Genomic DNA, 27,387 nt, shown 5'->3' with positions numbered 1-27,387 from the left:
CTCATCATCCTGAAAGATTTTGTTGTGTAATTCAGGATTTGCTTTTCCAGCCCAAGAGTCAATAATTAACAGAAACCATTCTTGACCGACATAAGACTTCAAACATCGGTTGAGAAAGTCAGTATAGAGTTCTGTTGTTGGCTTCTCAGATTTTGAAGGCACTATTACAAAGTTTTTATAATTTTACTTATATTATTTTACTGTTTTTTTGTACTCAGGTACCAAAGTTACTGGTTGTCTCTTGTAAACAAACACTTGAGGTAGAATGTTTCCAGACAGTGAGAGCATATTGAGTGATGTATGTATGTTTGGGTGTCCATTTCATTTTCATTGAAAAAGGGGACATTTAAAATAAATTAGAGAAAAACCTGGGACAATGAAGGAAAAAAAAACTGGACATAAATATTGTATAGACTAATTTAATACACATACAAGTTACCTTTAAAACGTGCACTCAGATGACCCCAAATAACTTTTTACAATTATTCTGCCACACTATCGCCGTACTTTTCACTTTTATGTACTTTATTAAGAAGTGCATATTCATTTGAAATTGTATCATAAAAGTCAGTACACGATACACCATTAAAGTGTGTTTTGACAATGAGCAAGGCCCTCACTGTTTCAACTTTCATTTGTTTTTTATCTGACCACAAAGAGTTCACTTACGAAAACACACGTTCCACAGCAGCATTTGGCCCAGGAATTGCCAGACAAAACTCCACCAAATGAATCATGTTTTTAATGTTAATGTTTTTACTTTTGAAATAAGCAAATATTTCAAACCATGTTGCACTAACACTTTCTTTGTCTCCTTCTTCACTTTTTATGAAGTTCTGTGCACATGAAAATTCATCAAACAGTTCGTCTTCATCAACAGGAAAATTTGGTACAATACTTTTAACAAAAACACAACAGTCCTGAATATCCTTTACTGTAGCTGCTCCTTTTCAGCATTAACCCAGTCAAATGCTTTAAAAGGCGTGAGAAATGGTAAACACCATTCTTTAATATACTCAATGCAAGAGTCATAGAAGATGTCAGCATAAATATGAAATTGTTCTACAGTAATTTCACCCTCTTCTTCCAGCTTTCTTAGAGCCTCATGTACAAAGGATGTGGGAAATCTTTCAGATTTTCTACATTGCAATTTGCCCAATTATTTGATTAGTTCTTAATAAACTTCCACTAATGTGATTTCTTGTTTCTCAGTACATTTAATTGTTGTGGAGAAAGGTTTTAGCTGGCTAGCAAGAAAATGTAGAAGAACAATAGACACAAGGTTATCAAAGAATTTTTTAAGGATAACAGGACACTTATCAAGGGAAATGAAATATGATTTCAACGCAGGAAATTTCTCTACAATTCTTTCCAATGCTGGTAGCAGAGATACCCACCTTGTCTTGCTGTGCCCAAGTACAGTTTTGTATACAGTTTCAGTTAACTTACAGAATGACTTCAGAGATTCAACCCTTACTGTATATATGCGGAAATGCTGGTAGGTTTTGCTTACAATTAATTGGCAGTCGATGGGTAGGCAATCTGAGATAGTTTGTAAGGAATTGTGCACCACATGTGCTGGACAGTCAACACCTACTATATTATTCACTGTGTTCTGTTGCAGTTTATAGAACAAATTTTTTTTTTTTTCCCCTTTCCTCTGCTTGCCACCAAAATTGGTGTTAGTGTTGTCTGCGGAAACTACAATCACCTTTCCCTCAAGATCATATTTCTTTAAAACCTCCAGCACATAATTCTGAAGTAAATCTGAAGTTTCTCCAGCTAAATTAAGCAATTCGAGCACTTTCACCATGATGCCATTTTCAGGGTGAAAATACCTAATACGGAGAGGAACCAACTTCAAATCCAGATGATTCGATGTATCAATCATTACAGAAATGAATCGAGCACTTTTCAGTTCATTTAAAACCTGCTGAGCTGCATACGGTGCAATAACATTTGAAATGATTGCATTACATTTTTTGTGTCCACTTGTGAATTTAGGATTGAAAAGTTTTTTAACAACTGCTGTAGTGCAGTCCATTGACTTAAAGCTATGGTTATGCATTGCACTGTGGTATGCAAACATAGCTTCTTGTGCTGCCAACTGCCTATCCATTTCTGCTACTAATTTTAAGTTTACATAGTAGTCACTCACGCATTTGTTTGCTCTTTTCGTTTGATCACTCATGCGATGTTTCTTAATCTTAATGTGATTCACAATGTCAGACCTTACACCATGATCAATAGTAAATTTTGATCTGCACAACATACGTTGTACAGTTTCTCCACAAATAGTGATAATAGGAAACTTGCTTTTTATATTGCTGTTAAAATTACACTTTCATTTTGGCATAATGAAATAGTGATTGCACAGTGCAAAACATTAACAGTGAGGTGATGAAAGCCAGAGTGCAAGTATTAGTGGTAGAGTGTATCTCTGGACTGAAAGGACGGATTCAGTGGATCGATTTAGAAGAGAAGAATCTTCATTGTTATTCGTAACCTATAGTGTGTTTAAAATTACTTGCGATTGTTGACAGTTCGGTACATGTTTTGGGTATGCTGAAAGTCATCACATGCTTCCTAGCGTAAATAATTGAGCAGTTAATAGCAAATCAAACAACCAGTAGCGTAAAATACTCTAGCCAAGTGAAATCATAAAAAAACGGGACATCTGAGTGTCCCCAAAAAAACTTTCGGGACAGCGGGACACTTTGGTAAAAAACGGGACTGTCCCGGGAAAAACGGGACGAATGGACACCCTAATGTATGTGTCACTTTGTTCATGTCATGTCTTTTGACGAAAACATTTTTACTTCCTCTAACAGCCAGGTCCCTGTTGTACAGTGAATGATACTGACGTCCTGGAAAGGAAAAACAACCGAAATTGAAGTGTTTGTCAGAGTAGAGGAAAATGAATTTTTAAACACCCTGCAATAAATACCTGCCTGGTCAGTGTTGATAATAAAATCTTTACTGAAATTCTGTATCAGTTTTAGTTTATGGGTTTGAAAAGTATCTGCAGCAGCCAAGGTTTCTTTGATCGTTGCTGTTCATTTTTTGAAACAAATCTTGTCACCTTTTCCTGACGAATTCCGTGCTTACTTTTGACTCGATGAATCCAGCTGTCAGAAGCTTTAAATTCAAAATCTGTAAACTGTTATGCAGCTGCTAAAGCCAAATGTCGTAAATCACATGAGGTCACTTACTGATAATTCTCTCTGGCTTCAACAAAATGACCATACATCCAGGAACTGATTGCTGCATATGTATCAAATTGATTATCTCCTCTTTTTATTTCTTCTTCACATTGGGATAAACATTCCTTCTTTCTTAACCAGCTACTTCATTTTCTTTTGTAACGTTTGTAGTTTCAACACGGGGGCAGCCTTTGCGATATTAACAATGTTAATTTTATAATCCAAAGAAAGACGGTCTACTTCTTTTGCCTTCTTTTCTTCTGGTTCATATTCATCTGATGAGCTGCAGTCTTCATACTTTTCAAAAGATTCACCTTCACAGTTTTCATTTTTGTGAGCAAGTTCATCATCAGTCACAAGTATTTTTTCAGTCAACGTATCCATAATATGTCTCTAACTTTCTTCACCCACCAACATTGGTTCATGAGAAATTGCCATTGAAGATTACAATGTAATCAAATTATTTGCAGCAAGTATGCTTTCATAATAAACAACTGCATCTTTTAACATCACCTTCGACACTTAATCGTATAATGAGTCTGCAGCTTCTGATACTATCGCGATGTCTTCATTGACAGCACATTTAATCCATAATATTGTAAAACTTCTGATAACATTTCACAGTACAGAATGTTCCAATCACTGTGTAAGTCAGGAATGAACTGGCACTGCTTGATTGGTTTTGTGCAGATCCTGACACTTCCTAACCACCTACCAATAAAGCAACAGCTATACTCTACTTTTCCACGAAGGTACTGGTTCCACAAATTTACTACGATTATTTATAATCTTTTCACAGCTTATAATATCACCCAATTTTGTAATAACATTGTAATGACAGTAATGAATATTTTAATTTACCTCCATTACAAATGCAATTATTATTCAACTTTTTAAAAAGAAAGTACTGACAACTGTCATTCACATTTTAAGTAGCCTGTGACAGCCCGGATAGGCCTTCTGACATTCTAGCCTGCTACTGACTGAGCCATTTCACCTGTATACTGGAATGCTATTTCTGACCTCATATGACGTGTGTATAAGCTATGCTTAAAACTTTAGAGCCCTTTTTATCAGAATTTTTTGGGTAGTGCGCATTAAGACTTCTATGAATGGACACCCGTGAGGTATACTACCAACCTGTGAAGTCTCATCCCAAACTGAGATGGAAAGTCCCCTTGTAAATCAACTGTATCCAGTGATGTTTTTTTCACTTTCATATTTTCAACACATTAAAATTTATTCATGGTTTCTGCACTGAGTAACACTGGGGTCAATATGACCCCAATCTGAATTTATTTTTGTTTCTTGAACGTTAATATTTATCAAAGCAGAATCATTATTGTTAAACTGAACAGCTGCAATGTATGGTTTTTTTTTCCATTAAAGTGCTGTAAGTATATCTGGTGTGAATTACTGGGAGTCTGTATGATCCCAGTGGTACTCAGTGGACAAAAAATCCTGGTAGTAGGATGGTTAAGCAAACCAAAAAGGGATCTGATTTGAAGAGGACTGTGATGATAACTATTAATGTTCCCTACATTCTCATGAATTACAGTTGTCATAAAGGTCATGTAATGTTAAGTACCTTAGGTCATAGTAAAATAAAACTGAAGCACCATTTCAATATTCGAAAACACTGCCAAGCAATAAAACAATAAGCATGATCACCTACTTTGTACTCCATTCAGAAGACAGGCAATTCCTGTTTTGTAGCAGGTAAAAGCTGCTTCATAGTTCCCATTTGCCTCCTGCTGCTGGGCTAGAGTTACATGATGTGCTGCTTCAAATATGTAGCCAGCTTCCTGACCAGAAGTAGTACCAAATATGTCACCCAGAGCTACATCCTGCCGGTTGCAGTTGCTTAGTTCTGAGGCACAATTTACTTGCTCAGAATGCCCAGTTTCTTTTGTCACAGTTTCTAAAGCTTGGCTATCATACAGAGTAAGCTTACTAGCATCAAGTATCAAACAATTTCCATCACTAGATGCCCTGATGGTCTGTTCATTGCTGTATGATGTGAGGTCATCTTCTGTTACTGAAGATGTTGGCATTGAAAGTAACCAGCTATTGCTGACTTGTGATGATGTTGCTCTACTTGTTCTTTCTGGAGATTGCAAAGGATCAAAAAACTGAAGATCTGAACCCTGAAACAAGTACAAAACGGAAAAAAACACTTGAGCAATACACAGAAAGTTGCTCAAACAAAGTAAAAACAAAACAAAACACTTGTGGCTTTCACATTAAAAAATTATGTAATTTTTTTCACTTGTCCAAAAGCAATCAGTAGCTTTTGTTAGAATATTTTCAGCATAGACTATACAGCCTTACTCAATTTGATTAATATATTATTTATCACACAGAAATTTAGAAAACAGAGAAAGCAATGAATGCTGAACTCTCCAACATTTTACAAAATTTTGTGTCAGAAAGCAGCATTTTAATAAAGTTAGATACAGGGAACAGAATTTTATTTCCACACCCAGATTAATCTAGCATACAACTTTGTATAAAAGCTTACACACATAATGTTTCTTTAAATGTAAAATTAAACATTTTATTACAAACATTATTATTTTTTAATTATGATATGTATTTAAACAGCATTCCACACAAAGAATTGGCAATTCCTTACAAATCAGGAAAAAAGGTAGTTACTTTCTGATTAATCTTGTCTAATGCACAATACAGCTTTGCAGATGGTATTTTTTCTCTTTGGCAAATATGGCATCTCAATAACAAATTAATATTCTGTCCCAGTTCTCCTCCTAGTGACTGTCATCTTATTTCTTACCAATTCTTAAAAATACACACTTGTTAAAACATATTTTATCTTTGGTATCCATTACAGGTGCCTAAATGTAAAATTTTCTACTCCAAATATGAACTAAAATAACTGGTAGGTCTCATTTCACTGTCGTTTTTTTAAATTTTATTTTGATGGTGTAAAAGACCAAGTGAAATTAATAACAATGCAGTTAAAAAAACCTCGATGCTTTGCACAAACAATTCTCATTTTGGCTTGGTGGTAGACTTAAGTCATATTGTTATCTGTACCTATAGAAATAAAGTTTCAAAAATGAAACGAAACTATGTCAAAGACACCACTTGGCACCAAACAAACATATGAACAAAGTATAAATATTACCATACTTTTAATCAGAAGCTCATTTGCCAAGTAAAGACAAGTAATAGCAGAAGGACAGAAAAAAACAGATCTAGCATGACGTATAGAAGTCATTCACAATGGATGATGAAGGAAAAACCATAGTAGAAAAGGAGGAGGAGGAAAACAGTAAAGAAATGCCACCAACGTTTGATTATCTGAGGGATCTGAAGTTGCAGAATGGACCGGAGACAGTGGAAACAGAAACTTTTCTTAGACAAATATGGCTGACAGAAACAAAGGAAAGAAATGGCAGCAAGGGAAGTCACAAAATATTAGAGGAATACAGAAAAAGAAAATGTGGGTATGGAATGATAAAAAGGGAAAGGAAGTCAAAGACAACTAAAGGGATTAGGGAAAGTGAAGGTGCAAATCAAGAGAGCTGTAGAACAAGTTGGCACTTGCTGAGTTATAGATACAAATGTTCAGATGAAAAACAAAAACCTGCCTAATCATAAAAGCAGAATCTTAAGTCATGGCAGCTGTGGTTCACAAAATCCTTCATGACAATACTAACAGTAAGCTCACTCTCTGTCCATTCATCCTGACATTATACTGGGAACCATTCCTACAGCATTTGAGTTGGAAAATACGATGGGTTGCCTCACAACTAGGTCCCCCTTTCATGCTGTGTATATTGGTAGTGAGGGAATAGAGTGGGGAGTGGTTCATTTTATGGAAATGCCACAGAAAAACTAAATAATACAAAATAAACACAGCTTCAGTGGTAGAGCCAGTTCGAGAATATTTTTCCAGGACAGCAACATCATTTGGTGCCGTATCAGACATTAGTTGCTTTTCCTTGAACTCTTAGTAAGAACTCCAAATATAAATACAATTTCATGATTAAAACAGAGAATTGTACAGTATTTCTAAAATTTATTACATGGACCAGAGGTACTTGAAAGAATTTGTAACTCATTGTAGAGAGGAGTGCAGTGTTGTATCCAAATATAAGGACAGTATGAGGTGCGAAAATAAAGTAATGAGACTGATGTGTGGAAAAAAAAAAAAAAAAAAAAGTTGCTTACCATTTTAGTCAAGTTTAGTGTTGTCTCCTTCAGAGTAGTTCCCTTCTGATTGCACACACTTTTTCCAGCGCTTCTGCAATTGATGGTAACATTTCTGGAACCCATCTTCTGTAATATCCTCCGAGACCCTCATCACAGCTTTTTGGACATCTCGTGTTGTTTAAAAATGGTGTCCCTTCGCTGACATTTTGACTCTTGGAAATAGAAAAAAGTTGCACGGAAACAATATCTGCTGAATAAGGTGGCTGTGGTAGTACTGAAATTTGTTTTGAGGTTAAAAATTGCTGTACTGACAGTGCAGTATGGGATGGTGCATTATCGTGATGCGGAATCCAATTATCAGCGATGTTGGCACGGACACGAAGAACTCTTTTACGAAGTCTTTCTACAATTTCTTTGTAGTAATATTGGTTAACTGTTTGTCCAGGAGGCACCCACTCTTTATGAACACTTCCCTTGGAATCAAAGAAGCACACAAGCATGCATTTCACTTTTGACTTTGACGTGCGAGCTTTTTTTGGTCTGGATGATCCCTTTGAGCACCATTGCGAAATTCGGCATTTTGTCTCTGGATCGTGCTGAAAAAAACAACTTTCATCACCAATGATAACAGAGCTCAGCAATTCGGGATTGATTTCCAGTTTGCTCTAACAGATCGACTGCCACATTTTTCTGTATTTCTCGCTGTTGTGGTGCAAGAGTTTTGGGGACCATTCTTGCACAAGTCTTTCTCATACCAAGATCTCCAGTTATTATTAGATGAACCGTTTCTCGATTGATGTTCAGTTCTTCTGCAATCATTTTCATGGATAATCTACGATCAGATCGTACGAGTTCACACACCCTGGCCAAGTTGACATCCATCCATGAGGTTGATGGTCGTCCACTGCAGCCTTTATCTTCAACATTCATTCTGCCTTCACTAAACATTTTATGCCAACGAAAAACTTGAGCTCTTTACATAACCTCCTCTCCGAAAGCCTTCTGAAGCTTACTGTAAGTTGTCGTCATGTTTCCACCCAATTTAATGCAAAAAGAAATGGCATATCGTTGCGCAATATTATGCAGTTCCATTTCGGTGATGAGAGACACAAACACGGGTTAACTTACTACAGCACAACTCATTACTGAGCAGTTGCATCGATGTGCCACTTGGATTAGAAGCAGCTTATACACAAAGGTCAAAGATATTGTGCCTACCCAAGCCTGCAGGGTTGCCACATCTTGCGAAGAAAATCAGTCTCATTACTTTATTGTCGCAGCTCGTATGTGCAACACCACCTTTAGCATATACAAGTTTACGGCTAATTGTAATATATAACACATGCTGTAGTAGTGTTGTATTTCTTATTAAGACTGGCTTTAGGTGCAATTTTATCCCTATTTTAGGGTGGGGACTTAAAATCAACAAAAGTTAACATTAAAATACTAATATCCTAACCTTGGCATTATTTGTTAGTGAAGTCATTGATGCTCATAACCATAAATTTGCAGCTACCTCACCAACAGCTTACTCGTGTGCCTATGTTCACTGAAACATTTTTGCTTATATTACCTATACAATGATGTCAAATTTTACTACTAAGAATAATACACCCTATAAACAATTTCTGACCTGTTCCTGCAGCTGATGTCACTAAAACACCCATGTGCCATGACACTTGACTTAGAGGTAAGCTGGTTCGAATCCTGGTGGTAGAAAATTATCACTGCCAGGATTTGGCCAGCAAGGGAGGAGGGGGGGGGGGGGGGGGGGGTGATCACCAGTCTTCCTGCCAATGTCCTGGATTAAATTCAAACCTCTCATGAACTGAGGGCATGTGAAACAGTTGATGGTGATCCATCTGCTGGATGGTGACTTGAAGCTTGGCAGCCTATATGGTGCTATTTGAGAGGCTTAGGCTATGTTCTAGCACCAGGTTTTGCCTTCTCCCTTCCCTGCATCCATAACATCACAAACCCAACACTACAATGCACAAGCACATCAGTAATAAACAAAAAATAGATCTACACTTGAAACTTCATAACAGGTCAGATGAAGCGACAAAAACCACATACACGTGGACCTTGCCGAAATGATGATTCAGGAACCCTGTACCTGCACCCCTATGCTAATTCTCTCATTATTTCTTTGACTCGATACAAGTTCTGCACATAGGCACATCTGATAGCTGTCTCAGCTTGGAGCCCCAAGTGACTACTTGTGTCAAGTGGGCCTTAAACTGTCCCCTTCTCCACAGAGAAGAATGAGATGTATTGCTGGCTGACAATGTATTCTGTGTCAATACACACACTCCTGCATGTCTACACTATGCCAGTAATTGTAGGGACAATGTAGTCACAAAAGGGCTCGAGAAACCTTTATTTAGTTCACTTTACCGATTTTGACAGTTTCAATTGTCATCTTCAGAAGTGAAATATGCTAAGATCATTAACAAGCCAACATCAAAATAAGAATTCGACAGTGGTGTCCTTCACTACAAGTCAATAAAAAACTGACACTGACTGGATAGATAAAAAAAAATTACTCACCAAACAGCGGCAGAACACACACATAAAAGACTGCTGTGATTGGGAAGCTTTTGGAGCCAGGGGCTCCTTCTTCAGGTGGAAAGGTTGAAGGGGAAGGAAGAAAGGTGAAGGAAAAGGACTGGAGAGGTCTAGGAAAAGGGGCAGATTCTGGAAAAGCCACCCAGAACCGCAGGTCAGGGGAGACTAACCATACGGGATGAGAAGGAAAGACTGATTGTTGGGAACTGCGTTGGACAAGATTTGAAAACCTGATTGCTTAACGGTGGAAGACAGGGTAATGTGCAAGACTGAGTTTACTACTAAAACACTGTGCACGAATTAATAACAGTGAGAAGCTAGGTGCATTGTACATAACAGAGGTGGGAGGGGGTGGTAAAAAATGGAGTGAAGCAAAGAGTGGTTACAGTGAAGAAAAGAGTAGTTACAATAATTGACTATTTTCATCGTTATATTAGCCCAAAGTGACACTGATGTCATTTTGTTTTACTGATTCTGTAGCAAGGGACACCAGCGTCTGATTCTCATTTTGACATTGCCTTGCTAATGATCTGAGCCAATCTCATTTCTGAAGGTAACAATTTAAACTGTTGACACAGGTTAAGTGCAGCAAGTAAAGGTTTTCTTGTACAGCTGATGACTGAGTTTTTTATCTTTATTGAAATATTCTACAGCTGTGAATAAAATCTAAATATATTGTTGTTTGTTGACTCTACTCCACATTTATATTCCAACAAGTACTTTTAACTACAATATTTATAAATTGCTTTCATTCAGTTGCACGACAAAGACAATCTCAAAATTATAAATACAATGGACCTCCTTTTGCCTGGCATAGTGCAGCAACTCAACGTGACGTATACTCAACAAGCCATTGAAGTCTCATGCAGCAATATTGCGTCATGCTGCCTCTATTGCCTTCCATAATTTCGAAAGTGTTGCTGTTGCAGGATTTTGTGCACGAACTGACCTCTCGATTATGTCCCATAAACGTTCATTGAGATTCATGTCGGGCAATCTGGGTGGCCAAATCATTCACTCGGATTGTGTAGAATGTCCAAATCAATTGCGGACAACTGTGGTGCAGTGAAATGGTGCACTGTCATCCGGAAAAATGAAGTCCATGAATGGCCGCAAATGGTCTCCAGGTAGCTGAATACAACCACTTCCGGACAACAATCAGTTCAGTTGGGCCAGAGGACCCAGTCCATTCCATGTAAACAAAGCCCACACCAACATGGAGCCACCTCCAGCTTGCACAGCGCCTTGTTGACTACTTGGGTCCATGGCTTCATGGGGTCTGCGCCACACTTGAACGCTATTGTCAGCTCCTACAAACTGAAATCAGTACTCATCTGACCAGGCCAGTTTTACAGTTGTATAGGGTCCAACCGATATGGTCACACGAGCCCAGGAGAGGCACTGCAGGCAATTTCATATTGTTAGCAAAGAAATTCATGTCGGTTACCTGCTGGCATAGCCCATTAATGTCAAAGTTTACCCTACTGTCCCAATGGATATGTTTGTCATAAGTCCCACACTGATTTCTGTGGTTATCTGATGCAGTGTTGCTTGTCTGTCGGCAGTGACAACTCTATGCTGCTCTTAGTCTTTAATTGAAGGCAATCGGCTGCTGCGTTGCTGTGGTGAGAGGTAATGTGAAATCTGGTATTCTCAGCATACTCTTGATACTGTGAATCTTGAAATATTGAAATCCCTAATGATTTCTGAAATCGAATTCCCCATGCATCTAAATCCAACTAACATTTCAAGCTTAAAGTCTGTTAATTCCTATAGCGCAGCTATAATCATGTTGGAAACCTTTTCACATGAAACAACTGAGTACAAATGACAGCTACATCAACGCAATGCTCTTTTATATCTTGTGTACATGATACTACTGCCTCCTCCAGCTACTGCCCTTCTATACCTTTCGTAAGTGATACTACTGCCATCTGTATATGTGCATATTGCTATCCCATGATTTGTCACTTCAGTGTGCAATATTACTAATAATGGGTTACCAACATACTGTTTGATTATTAAGGTCAGCATGTAATGGAACTGAAAAATAGACCTCATTTTGTTATATTATACACTAATTAAAGTTCTGTTAAAAAGCATTTGCTTAATATGATATTAGGATAGGTGTTACGATCACTAATCAATACTGAAACTGTATGTTCTTTACAGCTGTGACAGTTATCTTTGGTCAGTTTTCAGCCACTTGAGTTTTGGCCGCGGCTGAGTGTAGTCGTTTTCAAGCTCTGGCAATAAATGTGTTTCTGTGTTAAACAAATCGTGGAATACTGCATCATAATTTTGTTAGTCCAGTGATAATTAAAAACCTGCACCTTTTCTTGGACCCAGAGCAGCAAAGGAATCATCGCCTAGACATCGAGAAGCCACATGGACAATGCACACTCAGCAGCATCAAAGAAGAGTATATCAAGGCCAGCTCTACAAAGTACTATACAGCCATTAGCCACACTGTAACAGTGTCCTTATGGAGATAACTTTTGCAGTGTAGTAGAGATGGCCCATGATAACTGGGGGCTCATCCGGGATTAAGACATTTATATGTACACGGATTGACAAAATCTATTTTGCAGGAGCCTAAGAAAAAAGTACGATTTTCTTGTGTCTAATAACCACATGGTGCAAAGAAGTGCAATACGTTGAAGTCAAGGGTGACGAAACAAAATGGTAAAGTGGACTGACCACATGAGTGAAGACCCACTGAAAAGATAATTACATTTTTGTAATGCTTTTTATTCCTTTTATTATTTTGCTTGTGAAATCTCACAAAAATTACCATTTTAAAAGAGGTAAGTGGTGCTGAATCCAAGCAGTATTGTGAAAATTTGTTAGTCTCTGGGGACATACACATGCCAATAAAAACAGAAGACGAGTCATTCAAAGAAGCGGATCAAAGTCTTAATTCATCACAAAGGGAGTGTCGGACATAAAATCAATGTTACAAATGATGGTACAATCGTCAGCTTTAAATCAAACAGTTGCAGCACGCTTACAAGCTAATGAGGAACAGTTACAAAACATGAATCAGACGGTCGTGAACAGTTTTCGGGTCGTAAGTCAGAAAGTATCACATCTCGAGGGAGTGATGAACAAAAAAATTGACAATGTCTTACTTTGGGGCAATAAACTTCGAAGTGACATATCTGAGATAGACAAGAAACAAGCAGGGTAGAAACAAAGATTTGGTGGCAGAATCTGAAGGGCAGAAGTAAAATCTAGTCTGAGTAACAAAATTCAATCCGTAAAAAATGAACTGGTCACAGACAGAGAGAAAAATGCAAAGTGTTTTGTTAATGTTAACAGGCAAATATATACAGTTTGTGTAAATGGTAAAATCTAAGGCTGTAGATCCTGAAAGCAGAGTAGATTCAATACTAACTGTTGTCAATGATAAAGTGGAAACAGTCAATAACACTGTAAAACTCCATGAGGTTGAAACTAAGACAAACATTAGTGAACTAAAAAGTACATATCAGAGTTAAATCATAAGTTTGAAATACTTAGCAATGATCTACATTTACATCTACCTCCATACTCTGCAAGCCACCTGACGGTGTGTGGCAGAGGGCACCTTGAGTACCTCTATCGGTTCTCCTTCTATTCCAGTCCCGTATTGTTCATGGAAAGAAAGATTGTCAGTATGCCTCTGTGTGGGCTCTAATCTCTCTGATTTTATCCTCATGGTCTCTTCGTGAGATATACGTAGGAGGAAGCAATATACTGCTTGACTTCTTGGTGAAGGTACATTCTCGAAAATTCAACAAAAGCCCGTACCAAACTACTTAGCGTCTCTCTTGCAGAGTCTTCCACTGGAGTTTATCTATCACCTCCATAACGCTTTCGTGATTACTAAATAATCCTATAACGAAATGTGCTGCTCTCCATTGGATCTTCTCTATGATGGCTAACAAAAATTTTTCTATGAACACATGTACTTTATTATCCAATATCCCAGTTAAAAACTTTTCTAATGAGTGTAGTTTGCAATCTGTCAACGTTCTGCAGAGTTGTAGGGACAACTTTTTGCCTAATATGAGTGAAAGTTCAAAAATTAAGTTTGTGAAAAAATTTTTGGAGGGAGAATCTTTGTCATGGGCCAATCAAAATTTTTCTAAGGACATGTCTTATGCAGAATTTGAAATAAAGTTCTTAAAACGGTTCTGGTCTGAAACTGAACAAGCCAGGATAAAGAGAAAGTTTATGAATGGGCCAAATTATATGGACTATGAAACAGTTTTGTAAAAATGAATTGAAGAAACTTGTACATTTGAGTAAACCCTTTGATGAGCTCACACAGATTGATGCTTTAAAGAGAAGGTTGCCAACTGATGTGCAATGAGACCTAGTTTATGGACAAGATGACAACATTGAACAATTTCTAAACTACGTGGACAAACTAGACAGAATTATAGACAATGTGGGGAAACCAAAAAACTATTTCAATCACACACAAAGAGGTGGGGATCATAGTTGGGGAAATGTAAATTTTAACAGAAGGGAAAACAGTAGGTCTAACAACCATAGTTTTCATCATAGGCAACAAAAGAGTCACAATAATAATAATTTCTATTCAAGGGAAAACAATAATTTCCATTCAAAAGGACAATCTGGGTACTATTGGAACAGAAGTAATAACAGGGAGTTTGAAATTAAAATTGGCATGAACATAGTGACACAAGGAGTCAAAATGCTATTGGAAGTCATGATGTAAAAAACTAGCATGTGCCCCGTTGTCGGTCCACATGGTAGGGGCGAAAAGCATAGATAATAGATGGACCAATAACAGTGACTACGCTGTACCAAAAGATACATCTGAAGTAATGAGTAGAATGTGTACTACCCTGTAAACACAGTATCTGTTCAGAATGAATACATTGGTTGTAATACAGAGCCAGAGGAAGTAATTGACTTAGTTGAATTTTGTGAATGGGCAGAAACTTGTAGTTTGTCAGAGACCAGCAGGTTAACGATTTACATTATTTAGGAATTTAAGCACTGATGAGGGAACCAGGTGAGCAAATTGTTGACACTGATTTAATGAGCAAAGAATTAAATAAACTTGGGTGTGAAAGCAACATTGTAAGTTTTCAGGAGAGAGAGGTTGATGATTGTAGTATTTGGGAAAATGAAATGGTACATGATGATAGTGAGAAATATTTTGTTTGTTTGAAAGAGGAAATGAAAGCATTAGGGGTTGTGGGAGAAACTGATATGCATGTTGTAGATATACCCAAGGATGTTGTTGACAACTTAAGTGGTGTTAATGTCAGTGTCACAACCAATAGATTCTGTAATCCAACATCTTATGAAGGAACATGTGTAGATGATAAAGATTCTCTGAACAGTAAAACTGACTGTGCAAGTAGGCTACCATTTGCAATGAACAAAGGTGAATTGATTTCTTTATAATATGTGGCTAAATAGTGATGCAATTAGAAACGATAGTAGTTTTAGAAAAATGACTCTTAATACGTCTCAAATTTTATATCCTGACTGGTAACAAAATTCTAAACATATTATTGTTGAACAACTGAAGAATAAATACCTTAGTGATGAACAATTATACACTGATGAAAATGTTTGGATTAATGAAATTATCAATGCAAGTGACAGTGTTAAAGATGTGTATGTTAATGTAATGACTGTAGGTAATAAAGGTGACAGTAATATAGGTAATTGTAATTCAGGATGTCTGTTTTAGTGAAACTGAAAATGATTTGTTTTATGAATATGTTCAGTCTGAAAAAGGTGATGGCATATGTAGTTCATTCATTAGAGTATAAGTTGGTATCTGGGAAGTCAAGTGCCTTATAGACACAGGGAGTCAAGTGTCAGGAATATCTGAAATACTAAGCAAAAAGCTGAAGTGCAAGAAATGTTACACTGAAATGCCAGTCACTGGGGTGAAAATAACAGGTGCTACAAGAAAACTGTTAAAAGTCAAACTTTGTTATCTTTTACAATTGAGGGAGTCACATTTACACATGGATGCCTAATTATACCAGGACTCAGCGAGGACTGTATTCGTGGGATGTCGTGGATTAGGAGTGTAGATGCGAGATTTGACTGGGGAGGATAAAAACTTATCATAACAACAATTAATGGGGAGTGTATCTCCACCAAGTTTGTCAGATCAAATACAGTTTTGTGTAACTACAGATTTAATACTATAAATCTTGTAAAGGAGAAAAGATATGATGACAAAAACATAACAGAGCTAGACTTAAGTGAAGTAGATTTCAAAACACTTGTAAAACTAAGATTTCAGAAGCTAGTGGTCTAAACAATGGGCAACTCTGATCATAAAGCCTTAAGTTATTTACAGGAATGCAAGCTCTATCATGATAGGCTTACACGGTGGGCGTTGTATTTACAATTCAGCTTTGAAATTAAGTATATTAAAGGCACTGACAACATAGTTGCAGATGCTCTATCAAGGGCTACCACTAGGAGGGGAAACAGAAATTTTTGATCAGAATGAAGAAAACAGTTTCAAAAGAGGTATATTAAAGGGGTCACTGATGAAAAAGTTGTTTGATCACTCTGTGACAAAATCAGGAGGAGCCAGAATCGTGATACAAATTGGAAATTAATAAAGAGCTGTTTAGGGAAAAAGTACTATGAAAAATTAGACAAGTACTATAAGATGTGTAAGGGAACTCTATTTAGGAAAGCTGATGAAGACTTGGCCTGAAGATGAAGCTGAGACGTTAATTAGGTATACACATGAGAGCTATGGTCATTGTGGCATTCAGAAACGTATGCAGAAATTACAAGAAAATATCTACTTCTTCAATACGGCCAAGAAAGTTAGAAAATAATTGTCAACTTGTGATAAGCGCCAACAAGTCAAAGAAAGTAACAGAAAATGTCAAGGTGAAATGCAAAATGTTACTCCTGCACAACCTCTAGACTTAGTCGCTGTTGATCTCTATGGGCCTCTTCCAAGGAGTAGGAGTGGCCATTCCTACATTTTTGTCACGGTGAATGTATTTTATAAACTAATCAAATTGTACCCTGTCAGAAAAGCCATAGGTAAAGAGATAGTGAAAAAAAGTTAAATGTCGGGAAAGCAAAAGTGTTCTTGTCGGATAACAGCTTGCAGTTTTTTGTCATAAGTTTGGAAAGCCTCTGTTGATAAATCATTAATCAAACATGTTCAAATATCTGTATATAATTCATCGTCAAATCCAGCTAAGAGGTATATGTGCAAGATTGGTCATTAATGTCATACATATTGTAGTCATAAACATCCTACATGGTATGACCATGTAAGAGACTTTGAAGACGTTATGAACAGTTTGCAGCACACTTCACAGGATTTTCACCGTATGAAATTATGTTTCATCTAAAACCAGACAACATCATCACTGAACTCGTATAATTTCTACCATGCACAATGATGACTATGCGTGAATGTGAAGCCATAGTCAAAGAAACCATGATGAAATGGGGGAAAATTAGAAAAATACAACATGATAGCAAGATGAACGCGACCAAGTTTAAAGTTGGAGATTATGTTTTAGTAAAATCACATGAGAAATCAAAAATGTTAACTTCTGAAATTAAGAAATTGTTTGATATCCACATGGGTCCATTCGAGATTGTGGAGAATCCACATCCTAATGCATACTGTAGAATGAAGGCTTTCACGACCAGGTGACATGGCTGTTGATATACTTTCCGGGATGCGAGGTCGTGGTCCAAGAACTTTTCTGCTCCTTACGTTTCGTCCAGTACTGCGCTGGACTTCCTCAGAGGCGCTGCTCCGCTGAGTCTTGCCGACTGACTGGTCGGGTGTCTGAGAGCGACTTATATATTGTGAGAAAGGGGAGCGTGGTTCAGGTGACACGTGATGAGCAGTGATAATCCATAGCAAAGATAAGGTTGATTATCGATTACCACCTTGTCAAAGATAAAAATTGTTAGCAATTTTGTAGAGCCACTGTCCATATATCGCTAAGTTTCATAGCCTCCTCTTTCCTATTAAAATTATCATGATGTTGATAAATTTCAATAGCTTCTCTATATAACCGTGGATAGTAATTTAACGTTGTAGATAAAACTTCGGTATCCGAAAACTTCACTTGGTGGTTGCCTGGTTGAAGAGCATGTTCCGCTACAGCTGATTTTTCTATTTTTCCAAGTCGACAAAGACTTTTATGCTCTTTCAGTCGCGTGTTTACGCTTCTTTTGGTAGTACCAATATAAACTTTACCACAGGTACATGGAATTTTATACACACCACATGTCGACAGGGGAGGGCTTTGATCCTTCACAGATCGTAGTACTTGACTTATTTTCTTTGTTGGTTTAAAGACCGGTTTTATGTCGTGTTTTTGTAAAATCTTTCCAATCCGATCTGTTACTTTTTTAATAAAAGGGAGAACTACTGTATTTTTCTGTCATTGTGGTTCATTCTTATCTTTTGGTCTTCTGTAACTTGGACGTAAAATTCTGTTTATCTCTTTTCTTGAGTAGCCGTTTTTTTCAAAAGCCTGCTTCAGATGTTTCACTTCAGCATCCAAATGTTCAGGTGTACATATCCGTTCCGCTGGATCGACAAGACTTTTTATGACACCCCTTTTTTGTTGTGGATGGTGATTAGAATTTTTATGTAAATATCTGTACGTATGTGTTGCCTTCCGAAAAACTTTATATTCCAAGCTTCTATCGGACCGTCTCATAACTAAGACGTCCAAGAAAGATATTGTGTTATCCTTTTCTATTTCCATGGTAAACTGTATTTTTGGGTGTATTTTATTTAGATAATCAAAGAAATCGTCCAAGGCCTTTCTGCCATGGGACCAGACCATAAATGTGTCATCTACATATCGATACCAACGAGATGGTTTGTTATTAGCTTTGTCTAGGGCTGATTGTTCAAATTTCTCCATGTAAAGATTGGCAATCGCAGGGCCTAATGGATTACCCATTGCTACTCCATCAAGTTGTTCATAAAATTCACTATCCCACTGGAACTGACTTGATGTAAGACAATGTCTGAAAAGAACAGTCAAATCTTTTGGAAAAATATCCGCTATGAAAATCATAACTTCGTTAACAGGAATCATTGTGAATAAGGACACAATGTCAAAACTTACAAGAATATCTTCAGGGGCCAGAGTTAGTCCCTCTAGTTTTTCAATAAAATGACGTGAGTCTTTTATATATGAGTCAGTTTTTCCAATAAATGGTTGTAAACAAGTTGTTAAATATCTTGCTATTTCATAAGCGGGAGAATTGATGGCACTGACTATGGGTCTTAAAGGAAAATCTATTTTATGAATTTTAGGTACACCATACAATCGAGGACACGTAGCTTCACTTTTCAACAAAGTTCTTTTATCTTCTTTTCGGATAGAGGTAGATGACTTAATCAAATTATTTGTTTTCCTAAGTACACTGGCTGTAGGATCCCTGGCAAGTTTTTTATACTGCCCTGACGTTAAAAGGTTCAAAATTTTCCTTCGGTTATCTTCTGTATTCATAACAACAGTAGCGTTCCCTTTATCTGCAGGAAGAACCACTATTTCTTCATCCGCATTCAAATCCATAAAAGCCTTCCTCTCACCTTATGTTAAATTACTTTCTAGAGGTCTGCTGTGGCTTAAAACTCTAGTGGTTTCAATTCGAATTGCATTCGCAGTTGCCTTAGGGATATTTCGTATACCTGCTTCTATATTCGCGATAATATCTACAAGTGGTACTTTGACAGGTGTTATAAGGTAATTTCCTCCTTTTGCAAGGACGGAAATCTCGTCTTGAGATAACACTTTCTTTGACTTGTTTATAACAGTATCGGTCATCATCGTATTACTTGTAGTTGTTACATTAGCTTGTAACTTTCCGAACATTTTCTTATGTCTACTAGTAGTCATTTCTATCGTAGCTTCCATAGTTGAAAACGTAAGATAATCAATTTTATTCCACAGGTCTATCTGTATCTTACAAGCTAAGAATAAATGAAGCTTCAGTAACTCACAGTCAACAGAATCCATTTCTCATCTTGTGTAATGTATCCTTTCTCAAAGTAATGCTCTTTCTATTTAATCATAATTCCGATGTACACGGGCTGTCCGGAACATCCTCTCCAGCTTTAAAAAATTCGGTATAGAAGACGAGTCTCTACAGCGTAACAAAAAATTTAAAGTACAAATTAAATGTGCTCTCTTCTTACGTAAAAATTCCAGGCGTCTAACTGATTTTGAGAAATCCTTCCCGTAGAGTCTTCTGATTGTAGAATGAAGGCTTTCACCACCGGGTGACATGGGTGTTGTTCTACTTTCCCGGATGTGAGGTCGTGGTCCAAGAACTTTTCTGCTCCTTTCGTTTCGTCCAGGACTGCACTGGACCAGTCAGTCGGCAAGACTCAGCGGAGCAGAGCCTCTGAGGAAGTCCAGTGCAGTCCTGGACGAAACGTAAGGAGCAGAAAAGTTCTTGGACCACGACCTCACATCCCGGAAAGTATATCAACAGCCATGTCACCCGGTGGTGAAAGCCTTCATTCTACAATCAGAAGACTCTACGGGGAGGATTTCTCAAAATCAGTTAGACGCCTGGAATTTTTACGTAAGAAGAGAGCACATTTAATTTGTACTTTTACTTTTTTGTTACGCTGTAGAGACTCGTCTTCTATACCGAATTTTTTAAAGCTGGAGAGGATGTTCCGGACAGCCCGTGTACATCGGAATTATGATTAAATAGAAAGAGCATTACTTTGAGAAAGGATACATTACACAAGACAAGAAATGGATTCTGTTGACTGTGAGTTACTGAAGCTTCATTTATTCTTAGCTTGTAAGATACAGATAGACCTGTGGAATAAAATTGATTATCTTACGTTTTCAACTATGGAAGCTACGATAGAAATGACTACTAGTAGACATAAGAAAATGTTCGGAAAGTTACAAGCTAATGTAACAACTACAAGTAATACGATGATGACCGATACTGTTATAAACAAGTCAAAGAAAGTGTTATCTCAAGACGAGATTTCCGTCCTTGCAAAAGGAGGAAATTACGTTATAACACCTGTCAAAGTACCACTTGAAGATATTATCGCGAATATAGAAGCAGGTATACGAAATATCCCTAAGGCAACCGCGAATGCAATTCGAACTGAAACCACTAGAGTTTTAAGCCACAGCAGACCTCTAGAAAGTAATTTAACAAAAGGTGAGAGGAAGGCTTTTATGGATTTGAATGCGGATGTAGAAATAGTGGTTCTTCCTGCAGATAAAGGGAACGCTACTGTTATTATGAATACAGAAGATTACCGAAGGAAAATTTTGAATCTTTTAACGTCAGGACAGTATAAAAAACTTGCCAGGGATCCTACAGCCAGTGTACTTAGGAAAACAAATAATTTGATTAAGTCATCTACCTCTATCCGAAAAGAAGATAAAAGAACTTTGTTGAAAAGTGAAGCTATGTGTCCTCGATTGTACGGTGTACCTAAAATTCATAAAATAGATTTTCCTTTAAGACCCATAGTCAGTGCCATCAATTCTCCCACTTATGAAATAGCAAGATATTTAACAACTTGTTTACAACCATTTATTGGAAAAACTGACTCATATATAAAAGACTCACGTCATTTTATTGAAAAACTAGAGGGACTAACTCTGGCCCCTGAAGATATTCTTGTAAGTTTTGACATTGTGTCCTTATTCACAATGATTCCTGTTAACGAAGTTATGATTTTCATAGCGGATATTTTTCCAGGAGATTTGACTGTTCTTTTCAGACATTGTCTTACATCAAGTCAGTTCCCGTGGGATAATGAATTTTATGAACAACTTGATGGAGTAGCAATGGGTAATCCATTAGGCCCTGCGATTGCCAATCTTTACATGGAGAAATTTGAACAATCGATTGCCAATCTTTACATGGAGAAATTTGAACAATCAGCCCTAGACAACGCTAATAACAAACCATCTCGTTGGTATCGATACATAGATGACACATTTGTGTGTCTGGTCCCATGGCAGAAAGGCCTTGGACGATTTCTTTGATTATCTAAATAAATTTACCCAAAAATACAGTTTACCATGTATGATGTATCATGCAGCGTAACTTGCTGTGACAGTGCGAGAGCGAGAGAGAGAGAGAGAGAGAGAGAGAGAGAGAGACAAAGATATTGTTCATTACTCTGTGGCGGTCAGAGCTCACAAAATTATTCTTAGGAAATAGAGTTTTTTGTTCTTGTTAAGAGTAATTTGAGGAGAGGGGAGCCATTCTTGTGATGTAAAAAATCGATGCCATTGCGAGTTTTTGATTCACATTGTAAAATATAAGTGTATGTGGAAGGAAATCCGTTAATAGAACAATAAAATATTGTTCATTTCAAAAAGGTACGTCTTATTATACACCCAGCGATATACTGCTATTGTGATTTACTAATAAACACCAGCTTGAGAACAGTTCCGACGGGAGCGTTCAGTTCTAGTGAAATGTTCAATGTTTTCTTCGGAAAAGAAGTCACTTCATGGATCATTCAAACCCACAATAGTAACTGGACATTTCTCAGAACTGAAAGCAATCTGATTGCTATGCAACAGAGCCCCGAAGAATATTTCTCCGTACTTTGGTTACCACTTTCAGCTCAACACGGTATCTGCAGCATCTGGAGCAGATTTCTACAACAGCGGAAGCATGTAATCGCTATCAGTTTCACACACTGCCCTGTGTACGCTGTATGTATTTACCCACAACAGTGAACATACAGTTACTCACACACATAGAAAGACAATACTAGGTGGTGTGGGGAAACATTTCAGTATAAAGGCCCTGTAGAGCTAAACAGTAATTAGCCTAGTAAGAATGGAGTCTTTATACATGGAAATAGAAAAGGATAACAGAATATCTTTCTTGGACGTCTTAGTTATGAGACGGTCCGATAGAAGCTTGGAATATAAAGTTTTTCGGAAGGCAACACATACGGACAGATATTTACATAAAAATTCTAATCACCATCCACAACACAAAAGGGCTGTCATAAAAAGTCTTGTCGATCCAGCGGAACGGATATGTACACCTGAACATTTGGAAGCTGAAGTGAAACATCTGAAGCAGGCTTTTGAAAAAAACGGCTACTCAAGAAAAGAGATAAATAGAATTTTACGTCCAAGTTACAGAAGACCAAAAGATAAGAATGAACCACAACGACAGAAAAATACAGTAGTTCTCCCTTTTATTAAAAAAGTAACAGATCGGATCGGTAAGATTTTACAAAAACGCGACATAAAACCGGTCTTTAAACCACCAAAGAAAATAAGTCAAGTACTACGATCTGTGAAGGATAAACGCCCTCCCCTGTCGACATGTGGTGTGTATAAAATTCCATGTACCTGTGGTAAAGTTTATATTGGTACTACCAAAAGAAGCGTAAACACGCGACTGAAAGAGCATAAAAGTCTTTGTCGACTTGGAAAAATAGAAAAATCAGCTGTAGCGGAACATGCTCTTCAACCAGGCAACCACCGAGTGAAGTTTTCGGATACCGAAGTTTTATCTACAACGTTAAATTACTGTTGTTGTTGTTGTGGTCTTCAGTCCTGAGACTGTTTTGATGCAGCTCTCCATGCTACTCTATCCTGTGCAAGATTTTTCATCTCCCAGTACCTACTGCAACCTACATCCTTCTGAATCTGCTTAGTGTATTCATCTCTTGGTCTCCCTCTACGATTTTTACCCTCCACACTGCCCTCCAGTACTAAATTGGTGATCCTTTGATGCCTCAGAACATGTCCTGCCAACCGATCCCTTCTTCTGGTCAAGTTGTGCCACAAATTTCTCTTCTCCCCAATCCTATTCAATACTTCGTCATTAGTTATGTGATCTACCCATCTAATCTTCAGCATTCTTCTGTAGCACCACATTTCGAAAGCTTCTATTCTCTTCTTGTCCAAACTATTTATCGTCCATGTTTCACTTCCATACATGGCTACACTCCATACAAATACTTTCAGAAACGACTTCCTGCCACTTAAATCAATACTGGATTTTAACAAATTTCTCTTCTTCAGAAACGCTTTCCTTGCCATTGCCAGCCTACATTTTATATCCTCTCTACTTCGACCATCATCAGTTATTTTGCTCCCCAAATAGCAAAACTCCTTTACTACTTTAAGTGCCTCATTTCCTAATCTAATTCCCTCAGCATCACCCGACTTAATTAGACTACATTCCATTATCCTTGTTTTGCTTTTGTTGATGTTCATCTTATATCCTCCTTTCAAGACACTGTCCATTCCATTCAACTGCTCTTCCAAGTCCTTTGCTGTCTCTGACAGAATTACAATGTCATCGGCGAACCTCAAAGTTTTTATTTCTTCTCCATGAATTTTAATACCTACTCCGAATTTTTCTTTTGTTTCCTTTACTGCTTGCTCAATATACAGATTGAACAACATCGGGGAGAGGCTACAACCCTGTCTTACTCCCTTCCCAACCACTGCTTCCCTTTCATGTCCCTTGACTCATATAACTGCCATCTGGTTTCTGTACAAATCTAAATAGCCTTTCGCTCCCTGTATTTTACCCCTGCCACCTTTAGAATTTGAAAGAGAGTATTCCAGTCAACATTGTCAAAAGCTTTCTCTAAGTCTACAAATGCTAGAAACGTAGGTTTGCCTTTCCTTAATCTTTCTTCTAAGATAAGTCGTAAGGTCAGTATTGCCTCACGTGTTCCAGTGTTTCTACGGAATCCAAACTGATCTTCCCCGAGGTTGGCTTCTACTAGTTTTTCCATTCGTCTGTAAAGAATTCACATTAGTATTTTGCAGCTGTGACTTATTAAACTGATAGTTCGGTAATTTTCACATCTGTCAACACCTGCTTTCTTTGGGATTGGAATTATTATATTCTTCTTGAAGTCTGAGGGTATTTTGCCTGTTTCATACATCTTGCTCACCAGATGGTAGAGTTTTGTCAGGACTGACTCTCCCAAGGCCGTCAGTAGTTCCAATGGAATGCTGTCTACTCCGGGGGCCTTGTTTCGACTCAGGTCTTTCAGTGCTCTGTCAAACTCTTCACGCAGTATCATATCTCCCATTTCATCTTCATCTACATCCTCTTCCATTTCCATAATATTGTCCTCAAGTACATCGCCCTTGTACAGACCCTCTATATACTCCTTCCACCTTTCTGCTTTCCCTTCTTTGCTTAGAACTGGGTTTCCATCTGAGCGCTTGATATTCATACAAGTCGTTCTCTTATCTCCAAAGGTCTCTTTAATTTTCCTGTAGGCAGTATCTATCTTACCCCTAGTGAGATAGGCCTCTACATCCTTACATTTGTCCTCTAGCCATCCCTGCTTAGCCATTTTGCACTTCCTGTCGATCTCATTTTTGAGACGTTTGTATTCCTTTTTGCCTGCTTCATTTACTGTGTTTTTGTATTTTCTCCTTTCATCAATTAAATTCAATATTTCTTCTGTTACCCAAGGATTTCTACTAGCCCTCGTCTTTTAACCTACTTTATCCTCTGCTGCCTTCGCTACTTCGTCCCTCAAAGCTACCCATTCTTCTTCTACTGTATTTCTTTCCCCCATTCCTGTCAATTGTTCCCTTATGCTCTCCCTGAAACTCTGTACAACCTCTGGTTCTTTCAGTTTATCCAGGTCCCATCTCCTTAAATTCCCACCTTTTTGCAGTTTCTTCAGTTTTAATCTACAGGTCATAACCAATAGATTGTGGTCAGAGTCCAAATCTGTCCCTGGAAATGTCTTACAATTTAAAACCTGGTTCCTAAATCTCTGTCTTACCATTATATAATCTATCTGATACCTTTTAGTATCTCCAGGGTTCTGCCATGTATACAACCTTCTTTCATGATTGTTAAACCAAGTGTTAGTTATGATTATGTTGCGCTCTGTGCAAAATTCTACCAGGCGGCTTCCTCTTTCATTTCTTAGCCCCAATCCATATTCACCTACTATGTTTCCTTCTCTCCCTTTTCCTACACTCGAATTCCAGGCACCCATGACTATTAAATTTTCGTCTCCCTTCACAATCTGAATAATTTCTTTTATTTCATCATACATTTCTTCAATTTCTTCATCATCTGCAGAGCTAGTTGGCATATAAACTTGTACTACTGTAGTAGGTGTGGGCTTCGTATCTATCTTGGCCACAATAATGCGTTCACTATGCTGTTTGTAGTAGCTTACCTGCATTCCTATTTTCCTATTCATTATTAAACCTACTCCTGCATTACCCCTATTTGATTTTGTGTTTATAACCCTGTAGTCACCTGACCAGAAGTCTTGTTCCTCCTGCCACCGAACTTCACTAATTCCCACTATATCTAACTTCAACCTATCCATTTCCCTTTTTAAATTTTCTAACCTACCTGCCCAACTAAGGGATCTGACATTCCACGCTCCGATCCGTAGAACGCCAGTTTTCTTTCTCCTGATAACGACATCCTCTTGAGTAGTCCCCGCCCGGAGATCCGAATGGGGGACTATTTTACCTCCGGAATATTTTACCCAAGAGGACACCATCATCATTTAATCATACAGTAAAGCTGCATGCCCTCGGGAAAAATTACGGCTGTAGTTTCCCCTTGCTTTCAGCCATTCGCAGTACCAGCACAGCAAGGCCGTTTTGGTTATTGTTACAAGGCCAGATCAGTCAATCATCCAGACTGTTGCCCTTGCAACTACTGAAAAGGCTGCTGCCCCTCTTCAGGAACCACACGTTTGTCTGGCCTCTCAACAGATACCCCTCCACTGTGGATGCACCTACGGTACGGCTATCTGTATCGCTGAGGCACGCAAGCCTCCCCACCAACGGCAAGGTCCATGGTTCATGGTTATCCAAGGTTATATAGAGAAGCTATTGAAATTTATAAACATCACGATAATTTTAATAGGAAAGAGGAGGCTATGAAACTTAGCGATATATGGACAGTGGCTCTACAAAATTGCTAACAATTTTTATCTTTGACAAGGTGGTAATCGATAGTCAACCTTATCTTTGCTATGGATTATCACTGCTCATCACGTGTCACCTGAACCACGCCCCCCCTTCTCACAATATATAAGTCGTTCTCAGACGCCCGACCAGTCAGCCGGCAAGACTCAGCGGAGCAGCGCCTCTGAGGAAGTCCAGCGCAGTCCTGGACGAAATGTAAGAAGCAGAAAAGTTCTTGGACCACGACCTCCATCCGGAAAGTATATCAACAGCTAATGCATACTGGTTGGTGTATTCTAAATCCAGGAAAGTTCTCGGGCTAAGGAATATTGTTTCATTGAAACTGTATAAACAAAAGGGGTACAGCTATTCTGAGAATGTTAAAAGGTGACTCAATAAAAGTTTTTCACTGGAAATTATGAAACGTTGCATATAAACATTGACTAATTTTGATACAGTTTTGTATCCTTGAAAATGTTTATTATTTGTTTAAAATG

The 27,387-nt window shown here is 37.8% G+C and overlaps 1 protein-coding gene across 2 annotated transcripts in view; it reads right to left on the bottom strand.

Annotated features, from left to right (window-relative positions):
* LOC124795149 (ribosomal protein S6 kinase delta-1) overlaps positions 1-27,387 on the bottom strand; it is a 191,715-nt gene that overhangs the window by 117,952 nt on the left and 46,376 nt on the right. For both annotated transcript variants that reach the window (XM_047259032.1, XM_047259033.1), the window contains exon 6: positions 4,879-5,350. In XM_047259032.1, the coding sequence (XP_047114988.1) occupies positions 4,879-5,350 (472 nt within the window). The remainder of the gene's footprint in view (positions 1-4,878; positions 5,351-27,387) is intronic.

This window comes from Schistocerca piceifrons, chromosome 4, assembly GCF_021461385.2.
Source record: "Schistocerca piceifrons isolate TAMUIC-IGC-003096 chromosome 4, iqSchPice1.1, whole genome shotgun sequence".
NCBI lineage: Eukaryota > Metazoa > Arthropoda > Insecta > Orthoptera > Acrididae > Schistocerca > Schistocerca piceifrons.
The sequence above is the reverse complement of the archived record's forward strand: the minus strand, read 5'-3'. Positions and strand labels throughout refer to the sequence as shown.